Source organism: Lathyrus oleraceus, chromosome 3 (assembly GCF_024323335.1).
Source record: "Lathyrus oleraceus cultivar Zhongwan6 chromosome 3, CAAS_Psat_ZW6_1.0, whole genome shotgun sequence".
In the NCBI taxonomy this organism is placed as follows: Eukaryota; Viridiplantae; Streptophyta; class Magnoliopsida; order Fabales; family Fabaceae; genus Lathyrus; species Lathyrus oleraceus.
Window position 1 is genome coordinate 301,021,196 of NC_066581.1, and position 16,095 is coordinate 301,037,290.

General features: G+C 31.6%; 1 protein-coding gene across 1 annotated transcript; it reads right to left on the reverse strand.

Annotated features, from left to right (window-relative positions):
• Positions 1 to 11,096: 11,096 nt before the first annotated feature.
• Positions 11,097 to 13,813, reverse strand: LOC127127231 (cytochrome P450 76T24). The gene is made up of 2 exons (XM_051056362.1): positions 12,861 to 13,813; positions 11,097 to 11,832 (listed from the first exon to the last, which is right to left on the reverse strand). The coding sequence occupies exons 1-2, from the start codon at positions 13,767 to 13,769 to the stop codon at positions 11,224 to 11,226; spliced, it is 1,518 nt and encodes a 505-aa protein (XP_050912319.1). The 5' UTR covers positions 13,770 to 13,813; the 3' UTR covers positions 11,097 to 11,223.
• Between the last annotated feature and the right edge of the window lie 2,282 nt (positions 13,814 to 16,095).

Below are 16,095 nucleotides of genomic sequence, written 5' to 3' on the forward strand. Positions count from 1 at the left end.
TTAAGTTGAGAAGTAATGTTTAATAAATCTACTTCTTCTTTAAGAAAACAAATTTGTTTTTCTTTTTTAAGAAGAATATCTTTAACTTCATTAATCATCCTAGTATGAGGATCAGTAATAAATTCAAAAGTAATTCTTTTGTTATTGAAAATGGAGGTAATTCCCTTTTGATCAACATTAATTAGAGGTATAATTTTATGCAGAAAAGGAGTTCCTAATATGATTCTATGAGTTAAATTTTTTACAAGAATAAAATGAGTAGGTAAACAAATATCTTTGTTACAGATATAAGCATTAGACAACTTATAATTAACCGTAAGTTTATCTCCTCCAGCTTGGATAAGAGATTGTGTGGTTTTATCAAAGTATTTAGTGGGAATAATTCCTTCTTGAAGGTAGTTTAAATCAGCGCCACTATCAATAAGGGCAACTTCATTTTCTAAAATGAAATTTCTATTAATAACTAAAGTTATTATAACAAACCATTTTTGAGAGGTCACTCTATCAATGAGAGAAAGGAATTCATCACTATGTGAAGGATTACTAGTTGAAGATATCTCTTCAACCTTGGAATTACTAGATTCTAACAAAGTGAGTCTTTGAGATAAACCATAGTTTTCTCTTTTAATTTGAGATATCTCATTCTTTAAGAGATTTATTTCTCTATTTAAATCCATAATAGAAATAGGAGTTTCACGGATGTTAGACTGTCGAAATATAGACAAAACCTCACTTAATTGGTAAGGTGCTTCTGTAATAACAGGAAAATCTTTTTTAGAGTTTTCTTGTATTAAGACCTCAAGCATTTTTCTTTTTAGTTCCTTATTAGAAATAGATTCTATAGCTTTTATAGCTTCGTCTTGTTCTGAGGTTAAAACATTTAACCCATTCATATCAACAACTGATTTCCAGTAATCTAATTGATTACATTGACAATCATTACTGTCAGAATATTCAGAAGAGCATTCAGTAGAGGATTCATAAATCATATTAATATCCTCTTCTGAAGAATAATGTTTAGAATCAGAATTGAGAAGTAAAACTTTTTTTAATTGAGAACGCAATTGTTCATCTTCTATCTCATTAAGAGCTTTTTTAGTCCAACATTGGTTGGCATAATGACCATGTTTTCCACATTTATGACACGTTATGTCTAGCTTTTTGGCTTTTCTTTTACCTTTAGGGTCAAAAGATTTTTCTTTAGGTCTACCTTTATTGTAGTGACCCTTTTTCTTATTCATATAGGAATTTTTATAAGAATTCTTTGACTTACCCTTATAAGGTTTATTGCAGAATTTTTTTTCTTTTTTCTTATTATTATTATCTGGAGATTTTCCAAGATCAAAAGCAAACTGTTCGCAAAATTCACCAAGTTGGTGTTTCTCTGAAAGCTTTTGCTTTTTAAGTTGATTTCTAAGCTTTATGTCATTACATAAAGTTAATCCTTCATTAACACAAGTGCTAATTATATGACCATAAGTAAGGTCAAAATAATTTATATTTATCCCATCATTTTTCTGTCTTAAAGATTGTCTAACCTTTTCAGAAAAGAAATGGGGTAATCCATCAATAAATTTTGCTTTCCAATGCAAAGAATTGAGATTGTTTAATTGATAAACTCTTGAAAGAAAAGTATCCTTATACCATCTAAAGTGGGTAAGAGAATGACACCTAAGGTTTTGGAGAAGTGTCTGGATTTTTTCTCCAATGGGGACATTGGTTCCTACAAAATGCTGTAAGATGGATAGACACAGAGTATACACTGCATCTTCTTCTCCCGTGGTAGTTGTAGCCAAAGTAGTGCTTCTACTGGTTCCTGGCTCGATTTTAATGATTTTCTCATGATTAAGAATTTCTAATTTCTGAGATTCGGTGAGATAATGATCCCACCAGCCTCTAAGTTGGCCAACAAATCCTGTGGTTATAAAGGATGCTAAAGAACTATATGAATTTCCATGTTGCTTGCAAACAGTAGAATACATGATCATCCTATGGATTGTATCTATAATCTGTTTGTCATTAAGACCATCAACATTCCATTCATAAATGGCTTTTCCTGAATAAGAATTCTGGAATGGTTCAGGTTCCTCAAAGAGCAAATCTTGCGGTGAGGGGTGTTTGTAATAATACTTTTCTATATGCCTAGGAGAATAAACAGGGTTTATATTATTAGTATTATTAATGTCAAGGTTACTAATGTCTAAATTAGCAAACATATCAGATAATTGGTCAATATGGTTTTCGTTATTATTCTCAGAATAATCTTCATGGGACATAACTGTGATATTAAGACCTTTTAACTTTTGTTCTAAAATACGAACAAATTCTTGACCATTGGTTTCCATTTTAAATCCCTCTATGGAAACAAGAGGTTGTACTATAGGAACATCCTAAATAGTGGATGTGGAGATCTGGTCCTTAGGTTTATTTGTGAGGTCAATAATGATATCTTGACGTGCTATTTATTTTTCTAAAAGATTTTTTATGGATAATAGATCTTTTTCCATAGAGATAAATTGTTCTCCTAAGCAAACAAGATAAGCATTGGTATAATTCTGAGACCTGATGACGAAATTTAATTCCTTAAGAGTAACTTGATTTTGTTCAACTCTTTGTAACTGAAGGTTAAGGTAAGGGGTAGCTTCAGTATTTTGACTCAAACTTATCGTTTGTTCAGGCGGAAAAGGAGCTTCCATTTTTTCTCCTCTAACATTTTCCCAAGGTCTTTGTAAAACAAGGATTTCTTCTTGTTTTTTACTTATGAAATAGTTAACAAACCATTTCACAAAAGGAATGAAATCCTGCGCAAGGTTCATTTGAGTGTAGTACTCATCTTTAAATTGAGCTAATTCGGGTTTTGGAATTTTTTTAAAAAACCATTCTCTGAATTGAGTATATCTCTCATGTTGAAACTCATCATTGATGAGTTGTCTCATCTTGCTACCAGGGGAGTAATCTAACATTATAACTGGAAATCCATGTCTGACGGAGTAGGTGATTCTACTCTTGGAGTATTAGGTTTTTGATAAAGTTCTTGGGGAACTCTATTTTCGCTAAGTCTTATATTCTCAACGACCTCTATCTCTTCTCTTGTTTGAGAAGTAGAAGGTCTAGGTGATTGGCTAGAAGCTGTGAAAAATTCACTAACTGAGTGTCTAGTAGATAGAGATCTAGGTATCCTAATTATTCTTTTAGGAGTGAAGTTTATTTCTAGATCTCCTTCAGTAGTTTGAATTATTTGATCTATATCCCTATTAAGGATAGGTTCAGGATCTATTTCCTGGGGAAGAGACCATGTCTCTGGGAAGTTTATTTCATCCCATTTTATCAATCTATTGGTTGCAACATTGGAAGTTAACAAATTGGTTTGAACCAAAGTAGTAGTTCCAGGGAACGCTAATTGTTTTGCTTTGGGATTAAGCGTAGTAAGAACCTTATAGTAGATTCTATAGCATATTGCTATGATTTCACTTCCAGGTTTGAAATTGTAACCATCAGTATGAACAGTTAACTGAATAGCATCTACTAAATTCTTATCAGATAAAGATAGAGTTAAATTTGGTGAGACATCAAAGTAAACTGGTCCATGACACAGACTTGTCTCTACCATTGCGGCTAAAGATTGTTTGAAATCCTTACATCTACCATCTCTAACATAAGCCATTATGCTAGAATTTAAACCTAATAATGTTAACGGTTTTAAAGCAATTTGAACCAATCCAATATGGATAAAATTATAATTTTTAAAAGGTTTCAAATCTTTTTTAGTTAACAATTTGATTGTCTGTTTTTCTTTAGAAATTTGAATTGTTTGCTCTAGAGTTTTGACATTGACACATAAAATTATGATTTTAAATGTTTAAGATACATACCTGGAAAATAATTTAAGTTATATTATCGCAAATAATAGTTTAACTTATATCTTCATAATAAATTGTTGATTAATACAAATATTTTCACAATAATAAGTGTTTTAAAAAGTTATTAAAACATAATAATTTATATTATATTTTAAATTTATGATAGAATGGTTGTATTATTTTGTATTATTTGTAATATACGGTCATTATTATAATAATTATTACAATTTTTGTATAATTAAAGAAAATAAAGTAAATATTCTTAAAATAATGTATGAATCCAAAAATAGAAAAATGTGTGGTTTTTAAATTATTTATGTTACAAATATTTTTATTTTAAAATTAATTTTAATTTTCAAATACAATATTTTTTAAGAAAATATATGAAAAATTGACTATATATTATTGATGTAATAATTTCACTAATATATATATGTTTTTATATATATATATATATATATATATATATATATATATATATATATATATATCTTATTAATTAATTTAAAATGTTTTTAAATTAATGAGTGAATCTTATTATTTTTTAAAATGTGAACAAGTTTTTTATTGATCCAAATATTTTTATTAATAATTCAAAACAAAAATAATATTTACATACGAGAAAATATACGGTTTATCTAACTATTTTTATATATGGACAAATTATATTTATGATCCAAACATAAATAAAAATATATTTCTTTTAATAATAAATAAACTCTTTTGGTTACACATTTTTTTTCATTCTTATTATATTTGGCCTGAATGTCATTTCCACGAAATTATATTTTCAAAATGCCACTCTTTGAAAAGAATATCCATAATTACTATCTTTTTTTAATCATTTTGTGGCTTTTTTAAATTTATTTTCAGTATCCTCCATCCTAGATGGTAGACACCCCAGAGGTGCAGAGGTGCGCCATCTGGGATGGAGTATCTTTTTTTTGTTTTTTAATTTTTGAAATATATGTATAATTGATTAAAAGTATTTTTTAATATTAAACAATAATTAAAATATTATATTAAAATAAATTAATTAAAAAAATATTATTAAATTAAATATTTTTTTACATAATATTTTTAATAAATATTTAATTTTAATTAAAAATTAATATTTAATATAAATTTGAATAATTTTTTTAACAAATTAAATAAATTGTTACATAATATTTTTTAATAAATATTAAATAAAAAAATTAATATTTAATACAATTAAAAAAAACATAATTTAATAAAGTAAATACATTGTCACATACTATTTTTAATAAATATTAATTATTAAATAAAAAAATTAATATTTCATATGATATTAATTAAAAACAATACTTACAATGTTTACATTCTTAATATTATTAAAGTATAATTACAAATTACAAGAAATTAAAAAGAATTAATTTCTACGTTGATTGGGATCTTCATCGACGAAATGACTATCGGTTCCACATCTTGCACGAACTCGAACCCGGTGACCACGACATAATGGTTGTGTTGAGGTAGGTACAGGAGGGACTCATGTTGTGGACGGATAAGCAGTGGTTTCAAAAATGGGTGGTTGTTCACGAAAAATTTCGAATGCTTCAAAATTCTCGAAATTTATATTAGGAGAAAAGTTGTTTAATATTTGTGTGAATGAGACGGAGTTTGAGTTTGAAGGTTCTATGGTTGCGATGTAATAGTCGATGTAATAGTCGCTCACATCGGTGGTTGTTGATTGTTGATGGGTATTTGAATAATCAAAGTTAGGTGGTGGGATGAATGTGTAGTTATGTGGGGGACGTAGGTGTGGTTGTTGTTGGGTTTGAGAAGGGCAGTTTGTAGGGTTTTATGGTGTTTGATATGGGTAATTAGTTGGTGTTTGTTGTGTTTGTGTGTGGTAGTTTGGTTGTTGGTATGAGGTGTGTTGTGTTTGGGTTTGGTAGTTTGGTTGATGGTATTGGTGTATTGTGTTTGTTGTTAGAAGGGTTGTGTATATTGAGTTTGTGGTTCATATTGGGTGGAAGTCGATGTTTGGGTATAATGTTGGTTGGTAGGGATTTGTGTTTGGGGGTTTGTTAATTGTGGTCGTGGTGGAGTCGACATCTGTGATGCGGAACAATGCTGATGAGGGCCAATAAGTAGTTGTTCTATTGACGCGTATTGTAATGGAAGATTTCAAAGCCAATTAAAATATTCTTCGCTTGGCTTCAATTCTCCCTAAAACGTTACCCCAGTCAAACACAGTTGGTGTCTGTTTTCCCAAAGTTGTTGTTCATGTACTGTTCTAGTTAGGTTTTTTACATAATGATACAATTTCATCTACTGTTCTACGAAAACTAACATACAACTCTAATGGGCCTAAGTTAATGAAATTTAAATAACTGTCAAACATTTCACGTACATCTCCATCATTACAAATTCAGATTTCTTCATACAACAACATGCCATTTGAATTGATGTATGGTTTTCGATAGCGTAGAGCAACGATTTCTCTCTCAAATTCGGTAACATGACGTATCTGAGTTTGGATGTCGTTGAAACCAAAGTTTTCCATTAGTCTGACTGATATTGGATCAGAAATAGTATTGCAAGAATCAGTTTTTTCATATGATATTTGCTTAATAATGTATACTAGACCAATTAGGAGAGCTATGTAGATAGCTTATGCGTTTAGAATTGTTCAGGCCTAACTTTTATACTGTGTTTGATAAGACTAAAAGTGCAGTATATGTTCGACTTCTAAGATGGCAGACTCATGTTACTTTTTCAGAATTTTGTTTGGGTCCTCCATGCAGGATGACACATCCCAACAACATCTTTTTTACACGTACATGGGTCCTTCGTCCAAGATGGCGCACCCCAAGTAAGTTATTGCAGGAGTCCTTCGTCCCAGATGGCGCACCATAACTGAAATATTTTCACGTGCATGAGCCCTCCATCTCAAACGGCAGACCTCTTCTACATTTTCAGAAGCTAGTTCAGCTCCGGTATTTCAAATGGCGGACCTAAGCTGCATGGCTTACACATATATTTTTGCACATTCGTTGTATATAATTGAACCCATAATTCTCAAAATTAATCAGACATACAATGGCTCCAAACAATATCACAGTTCAAGTCCATTATAATGGAAGTATTTTTCCAGATGTCAATGTCGGGGTCATATTTCAAAACACAAACACACATCAACTCAAAATACACCACAAATCCAATTACACGCATTTAAAAGAAAGACTCGAAAACAAGCTCCAACAACAAATATCTGATATTTATTATTGATATCCATGTTTTAATGACGGCGATAACAGTGTCACTTATACAACAACGAAAATAGAAGACGACAATGACGTCAGATTAATGCTACAGTGCCACACAACTTATAGTTTGTCAAGTGTGATTGAATTATACGTGTGTTTACTAGACCACAATGAGGGGCCACAAGTAACGTATCCGACACAATCTTATCTATCTCATAAAAATCAAATGAGCCAAGAGACTACATTATCGTTGACACCAGATCCAATAACCGCTCAAAATGAACCTTTTTTCCCAGATGAGGATGTCGGGGATGATAGTGACTATGAAGAAGCGCGATACATAAATATGCAAAATCTTTTTAGTGGGGAAAGTGACAACTCTGACAACGATATCGCCGTGGTGCATCAACATAAAGTGTTGGACCTATACAATCCACCATTACACATGAGAAATCCCACATACTTACATGACGAAGATACTTCAATATTTGAAACCACAGAGCCACTTTAGGTAGAGGAGGGTTGCTTGGCATGGAATTTAATAACAAAGAAGGATGTTTATAGCCATTCGGTAATTTCACATCAGAAATTGTCTTGTTTATTCTGTTTATAAGTCTGATTCTAAACGAATCATAATCAAGTGTGTTAACAAGGAACGCACCTTCAAATGTAGAGCCTATGTGGGGAAGGGGAATGGTATGTGGGTGATCACTAAGGTTAGTGGTCCGCACACCTGCATGTCTTCCACAATGTCTCAAGATCATAGAAAAATTGACTCTAATATAAAATGTGACAATATCAAATCTCTAATCAACAATGGTGCCTCTCTAAAAGTGAAACACATCATCGTTCATATTCGGGAGACATTCAACTACACAATCTCTTACAAAAAGACATAGATTTCAAAGAATAAGGCTATCACTTATATTTATGGAAACTGGGAGACTTCATACAACGACCTGCCACAATGGTTATTGGTCATGAAAACATTTCTACCAGGTACTATAATAGAACTCAAGACCCTTCCTGTATTTTCAAACAAAGGGACACAAATCAGTGGTGCTAGAGTTTTTCACCGTCTTTTTTGGGCTTTCTAACCATGCATCAAGGGTTTTGCATTCTGCAATCCGGTGGTTCAAGTAAATGGCACATGGTTATATGGAAAATACAGGGGAACTTTGTTAATGGCTGTGGCATAAGATGGAAATAGGAACATATTTCCAATAGCTTTTGCATTGGTAGAGGGTGAAACTGGAGAAGCATGGAGTTTTTTCTTGAGAAATCTTAAAATGCACGTTACACCATAACCCAACCTATGTTTGATATCAGATCGATATGAGTCAATAAAGAGTGCCTATAATAACCCGGATAATGGTTGGCAAAACCCTCCCTCATCACACGTCTATTACATCATACATATAGTGCAAAATTTTATGAGGGAATTCAGAGAAAAGGGACTTCGAAAAAAAGTTGTTAACATGGGTATTTTCCTAAACATATCTTTGTTAAGATATCTAACAGTAACTTCTATATACTAATTTATTTTTCATTTTCATACACAGGGCATGCATTAAATGAGGCAACATATGAATACTACAGGGGATAGATACGTAAAGTTAACATAGAAGCGTTACAATGGGTAAACAATATTCCAAGAGAAAAATGGACGAGATCATTCGATGGAGGGAAACGATGGGGTCATATGACTACCAACCTTGTTGAATCAATGAACTCAGTTTTAAAAGCCACACATAACCTACCTATTACTGCTTTGGTGAAATCAACATATTATCGATTGGGCACACTGTTTGGGAAAAGAGGACATGACTGGACTAAAATGTTGGATTATAGTCGATTGTACACTGATAACTGCATGAAGAGAATTGAGGAAGAGGTAATCAAATAAAATAGCCACACGGTTATGCAATTTGATCGTCAGAGGTTCTGCTTCCTGGTCCAAGAAACTGTCATCATAGTGACGGCAGGCCGACTACCCATTGCAACGTCGACCTTAGGAATCTGACGTGTGAGTGTGGAAGATTCCAAACGTTTCATGTCCCTTGCTCACATGTTATTGCAGCGTGTTCAAGCATAAGACAAGACTATTCTGTGCATATAACTGATGTGTTCAAAGTTGTAAACATATTTAAGGTCTACGAGGAGAGCTTCCTTGGGATCCCAACTGAAACAACTTGGCCACAATATGGAGGTGACACGCTTTGCCACAATGAGAGCATGCGGAGAAAAAAGAAAGGTCGCCCAAACAGTTGTCGGATTAGAATTGAAATGGACATCGTTGAAAATGAAAAAAAAAGGTGTGGTATTTGTCGAGAAATCAACCATATGCGTAGAAAATGTCCAAACGGGCCTGACCCTTCTACTTAGTTATGTCTGAAGTTTTAGTCTATTCAATCGTCGTTATATTTCGTATATTTTCTTTTTCAACAATAACTTTTATTTAGAGCGTAACATTTCCATCTACAACACATGAAAGGTGATAACATAATAACAACTTCAAATAAAGATAAAGCACAACAACTATTTTAACACGTTATAACAGCTAATCACTCCAACACCTTTTTATCATATTATCCTATTAAACAAAAACAGCTAAAACAAGTGGATCTTCAACGCCTCAGCTAACTTCTCCACTATGCGCAGAAAACATATAACTAACATCCAAATCATTTTCTACACGATCCCAATAATGCATGTATGTACCATCTAGGTTAGCATCCGTCAGAGTTATGTAAGAACAATAATATTCAATTTTTCTAACACGTCCAATCGGACCACCCAGTTGTCCAAAACTTGCATTGATGGCAGAAACCAATTGTCTGAATTTCCATTGTGGGTTCAAAGAAACCCTCATGTGCTTATATGTTTTAAAAAAACAATACAACACACATACATGATTTACAAATATGTGAAACAATTATTTAAGACAACTTATATTTTCATCTGTCTTAGCCACCTCTATTTATAGAAAACCTAATGGAATGAAAAAATAATATTATAACACTGTTTAGGCGGGAAAAAATTATACTGAAAAATTGTTTGGGAAAAAAAAAATTATACATTTAAGTACGAAATATGTTATACTTTAAATTATATTAAATATTAATTAATTTATTTAATATTTAATATTTAATATTTATTAAAAATATTATGTAGCAATTTATTTAATTTGTTAAATTTTTTTTATTCAAATTTATATTAAATATTAATTTTTAGTTAATATTAAATATTTTTAAAAAATATTATGTAAAAAATATTTAATTTATTAATTTTTAAAATTAATTTATATTAAATATACTATTTTAATTATTATTTAATATTAAAAAATACTTTTAATCAATTAACAATATTTCAGAAGAAAAAAAAGGTACTCCATCCCAGATAGCGCACCCCAACTGCACTTTTGGGGTGTCTGCCATCTAGGATGGAGGGTGCTGAAAATAAATTAAAAAAGCCACAAAATGACAAAAAAAAGTGGCAATTATGGACATTTTTTTAAAGGATGACATTTTGGAAATATAATTTCGTGAAAATGGCATTCAGGTAAAAAAAACCTCGAGTTTGGGATAATATTTTGATATTAAAATTTTGATTTTCACTTGACAGTTACTAAGAGATATATTTAAAATTTTGATTTTCTCTTGACAGTTACTAAGAGACATATTTGAGATAATCTTTTTAGACATATGATGATTGTTGGCCCTGAATGTCTTCTACCAGGGGGTTATTGAGTCTAGTGATCTTTTTGTCTCTTGCAAGTTGGCGGCTTACATTTAGTATAATGTTTTTAAGTGCCTTAGGTGAGAGTTCATTTTGCCTATGAGTATTGAATTGAACTTAGATATTGTGAGGTCACTTGGATTGACGTCTAAAGTGAGTATGACTAGTCTCTAATATGACATTTTGTTAAAAATATCAAAGTTAAACCTTCTTAGAGTGGAAGGTAAACCTCTTTTTATGTATACATCAATATTGGTTTAGTGTATGTTTACTTAAGTGTTATCTTTTTCAAATTCATACTCAAAAATCGTAATGCCACATAAATTTGATACTAAAGCTTCTAGAAATTGAAATAACATACACACTAGTAACAATTCTAAAAATATATTAACCTAAGCTGATGAAGTAGCTTGAACTCGTAGAGATTGAACCATCTTTAAGGTTAACCCAAATTTCTCCTCCATATTCATATCTTCTGGCTTTAGTCCATTAGCAAGTGTCCATTCAAAGTTACATAGAAGGGATGCCACAATTAAATGCACACTCCTATGAGCCAAAGGCAATCCTGGACAAATTCTTTTACCTGCCCCAAATGGTATAAGCTCAAAATTATTGCCCTTATAATTGATCTCACTCTCCAAAAATCTTTCAGGCAAGAACATATTTGGATTTTCCCAAATAGTTGAATCTCTTCCCATGGCCCACAGATTGACTAATACTTGTGCATTTTTTGGCACATTGAACCCTAATATGTTGACACTTTTATCACATATGTGAGGTAGCAATAATGGACCAGGTGGGTGCAATCGAAGACTTTCCTTCACAACTGCTTGTAAGAAAGGTAGCTTGCAAATATGTGATTCTTCAATCGTTTCATCTTTACCAATTTCTTGACATAGCTCTTTTTTTGCTTTTGTTAATTTTTCAGGATTACGTAATAGCTCTGCCATGATCCATTCGATTGTGCATGATGTTGTATCAATCCCAGCAACAAATAAATCCTAACAAAATATTGTTTCAACATTCAATTAAGTTTGCAATAATGCAGAAAAAATAGTATTGAGAAATATTTTTTGTAACACAATTTTATGATTGTATCAATAGTCACTTTCATTATTTTATTAATCATAAAATATTATTATTAATTACTTATTTTATTTATATCTTTTTAATAACAAATGAAATATTATATATGAATACTTAATGAAATATTATATATGAACACTTATTAACTAATATCATATATTTTTGTGTTTAATGTGATAGTGATAATGATTAATATGACATTGTACTTATGGATAGTGTAGTTGATAAGACACCTAAACATGTGGATGGAGTCTCATGATTCAGATATCTTTGGGTCCACTAGAGAGCAAAATATCCTATGGACTAAAAAATGACTAAGGTGTTAAAATATTTGATTTAGTTATAACTATGATCATATTTACAAAAACAATTGTACGAAAATGAATATTATTTTAATATTAATATAATTTTATTTGTATTAGTAAACTAATAGGGATTAATTATTATGCACTATCAGTATAAAATAATTTACATTATCGATTCATCACCATCATCCGTTTACGTTATTTTATAGGTTTTTAAAATAAAAGTCAAATTTATTTCAATATTCAACGTTTAAGTTTAACTGACGGTATAAAATTCTTTTACATCGTATATTTCAATTAAATCCAAACGAATATTATACTTATTATTACATATAAATTATTATTTTTATTATTTTATATTTAAAATAATAAAAATACATTCATAATAAATAAGTACAGCTCTTACTATTGTTTTTCTTATATTACTCTATAAATTTTTTAAGTTAATTTTAACAAATAATAGCTTGAGTGACAAAAAACAGTATTGTTAACATCAATATTTAAACTGAATTTTATTATTCTGTATATTATCGTTTTATTTACTAACGACTTCTAAAAAAGATAAACAACATATTATAAATTTTAAACTCTAATAATTGATGTTAATGAAAATGAATTATTTGAAAAGCAACACTAACCATAAAGAGATGCACCATCTCATTGTGGCTTAATTCCAACGTGGTTTCTCCAATGTTATTGCCTTTAAGAAGTGAATCCAACACATCATTGCAAACATCCTCAGAGTAACCTTTGGTAGATCTTGAACTAATTCTTTCTTCAATAATTTCATAAAAAATCTCATATAACCTCTTCAAATAATTGGTGCCCTTTGCATACACACTTTGTAGATCTAAGGGACGAAGAATGGGAAAGAAATCTGAAACATTAGGCTTCCCAGCTTCTTCCATGATACCCCAAATAATTTTCATAAATTCTTGAGACTCTTGGCCATGTATTGAATGAGCCAAATCCATAGAGAACAAAGTGTTTGAAATTGAATTAAGAACAGTTGTAAAAACAGCCTCACCAATATCAAAAGCCTCACCTTTCTTGCTTTGTTCATTCACATGATTCAATAGTTCTTGCAATTTTTGTTGGCGAAGGATTTTTGTTGAGTCAAGCATTTTGTTAGAAAATACTTTTGTGGCACAAATTTTCCTTAGTTTCTTCCACAAATCTAATGTTGGAAGCCACACAAGTGAGAATTTGTGATGATCAAGTACATAGCTAGCATGTGGAATAGTTCTATTAGAGAAAACTTGTGAATTTTCTTGTAAGACTTGTTTGGCTACTTGAGGGGATGAGATTACTATGGTTGTTATTGTTCCTAATTTTAGTGTCATGATTGGTCCATAGATTTTAGAGAGTTTTGTGAGAGATTTGTGTGGGTTTTTGCCAAGTTCTAAGATGTTACCAATGATGGGAAGTGGGTGTGGCCCTGGTGGAAGTTTTCTAGAATTTTGGGCTTGGTTTAATTTTCTAAGAATGAAGATAAGAATGGTTGCACACATAAAAGTAATAACTAGGAGAAGCGTTTGGAACTCCATGGCTTATTGTTCATGCATTTCCTTTTTGAGATATACACATTCATTTATAAGAAGACATTAATGATGTGATATTTGTCTTTTATATGATTTCAACCGTTGGAGTGGATATGCTTTCACATGGGAGACAGAAAATTTTATCCAAAATCCCTACATTATATATTTTTATCAAAATATCCTTATATAAATAGTTTATTATTCAGAATTTTCTACTCTTTCTCACTCTCATTTTTTAAGTGTTATGATCTAACAAAATTAATTTTTATTTCAAAATTATTTTATAAAGTCTTCCGGTATACACATTTTTTTTTTAAAAACTGACTACCGGAACTCTTTTGCAAAGTCTTCCGATACACAAAATAAAAATTAATTAAAAAAAACAGACTATCGGAACTCTTTTGCAAAATCTTCCGGTATACAAAACAAAAATTAAAAAACGTAAAAAATTGATTATCATAACTCTTTTACAAAGTCTTCCGATGAACAAAATAAAAGTTAAAAAATATTTTAAAAAACTTACGAACAAAACTCTTTTGCAAAATCTTCCGATATAAACAAAATAAAAGTTAAAATATGTTAAAAAGCTGACTACCATAACTCTTTTGCAAAGTCTTCTGATACATAAAGAAAATTTAAAATGTTAAAAGCTGACTACCGAAAATCTTTTACAAAATCTTTCGGTACACAAAATAAAAGTTAAAAAATATTAAAAACTGATTAGTGAGACTCTTTCTTTAAAGTCTTCCGGTACACACACAAAATTGAACACCGAAAATTTTACACAAAGTGTTTCGGAGCACAATAAAATTCAAGGGCAACATTGATAGTTTATATAAAATGCAGGAGTATAGGGATAAATGTAGGGGTGGGGTAAAATTTCCAAGAGACCGACAATAGGGATAAGTGTAGGGGTGGGGTAAAATTTCCAAGAGACCGACAATTAGATAAATAAGAGAAGAAATATCTGAGTAAAGTTTATATCCTCAACTAGAAAAATAAGAGAAGTAATATCTCACTAATCTATTAAAGTTTATACCCTTTTTCTTTGAGAGTAAAAAGTAATATTAATAGGCTGAGATCACTCTTGATGTACTCGAAGTGAATCCTTCCAAATTCACATGTTTCCTTCCCTCAGTAAATGGGGCGCGGTGGGGGATATCTCCCCTCATGAGCGATATGATCTTGTCACCCCTTGCGGGAGATAAGATTTCAACGTCCCTTGCGATTCCTCCCAAATATATCACTATATAGTCCCTCAAGCATAAGGGGCTTGATAAAAAGCAAAGTTCTTAATTGACTTTAAGTCAGGGGAGCTTAGGCCTATGGGCGATATGCTCAGATGTCCTGCCTATTGAGACACTTAGTCCCTCAGGCAAGGTATTCCGATGAGTCTGTCTGATTAGACTCTAAGTCCCTTAGGAAATACTTTAAGACGATCATGTCTAATGAGACTCTAAGCCCCCCTAGGAAATACATTTAGATGAGTCTGTCTGATGAGACTCTAAATTCCTCAAGAGAGACTTTAAGTTGAGCCTGTCTAGTGAGACTCTAAGCCACCCAGGGAATGCGTTTGGACGAGTTTGTATGATGAGACTCTAAGTCGAGTCCCTCAAGCGAGATGTTAAATTGAACTTATTTGATGAGACTCTAAGACACTCACGTGAGGCGTTTAGATGAGTCTGTCTACTGAGACTCTAAGTCGAGTTCCTCAGGTGATACTTTGAATTAAGCATATCTAATAAGACTCTAAGTCTTTCAGGAGAGGCGTTTTGATGAGTCTCTCGTGCTAGACTTCAGTCGAGTCCCTCGGAAAAGACTTTAAGTTAAGTGTCTCGAGTTGGACTTTAGTCAAGTCCATCATGTGAGACTTAAAGTTAAGTCTCTCGGGTATGACTTTAGTCGAGTCCCTCAACCAATACTTTAAGTTAAGTCACTCAGGCCAAACATGATTTAAGTCTCACGGTTAATACTTTAAGTTGAGCCTATCTAATGAGACTCTAAGTCCCTCAGGTGGGGTATTTATATGAGTTTGTATGACGAGATTCTAAGTCGAGTCTCTCAAGTAAGAATATAAGTTGAGCCTGTCTGATGAGACTCTAATCCCCTTAAACAAGGAGTTTAGATGAGTCTCTCAAGATGGACTTCGGTTGATTCCCTCAGGAGAGAGTTAGTTAAGTCTCCCAGGTTGGACTTCAATTGAGTCCTCAAGCGATACTTAAAGTTAAGTCTCTCGGGATGGACTTTGTCGAGTCCCTCATGTGAGACTTTAGGTTAATTCTCTCAGGTTGGACTTCAATCGAGTCCCTCGGGTAATACTTTAAGATGAGTT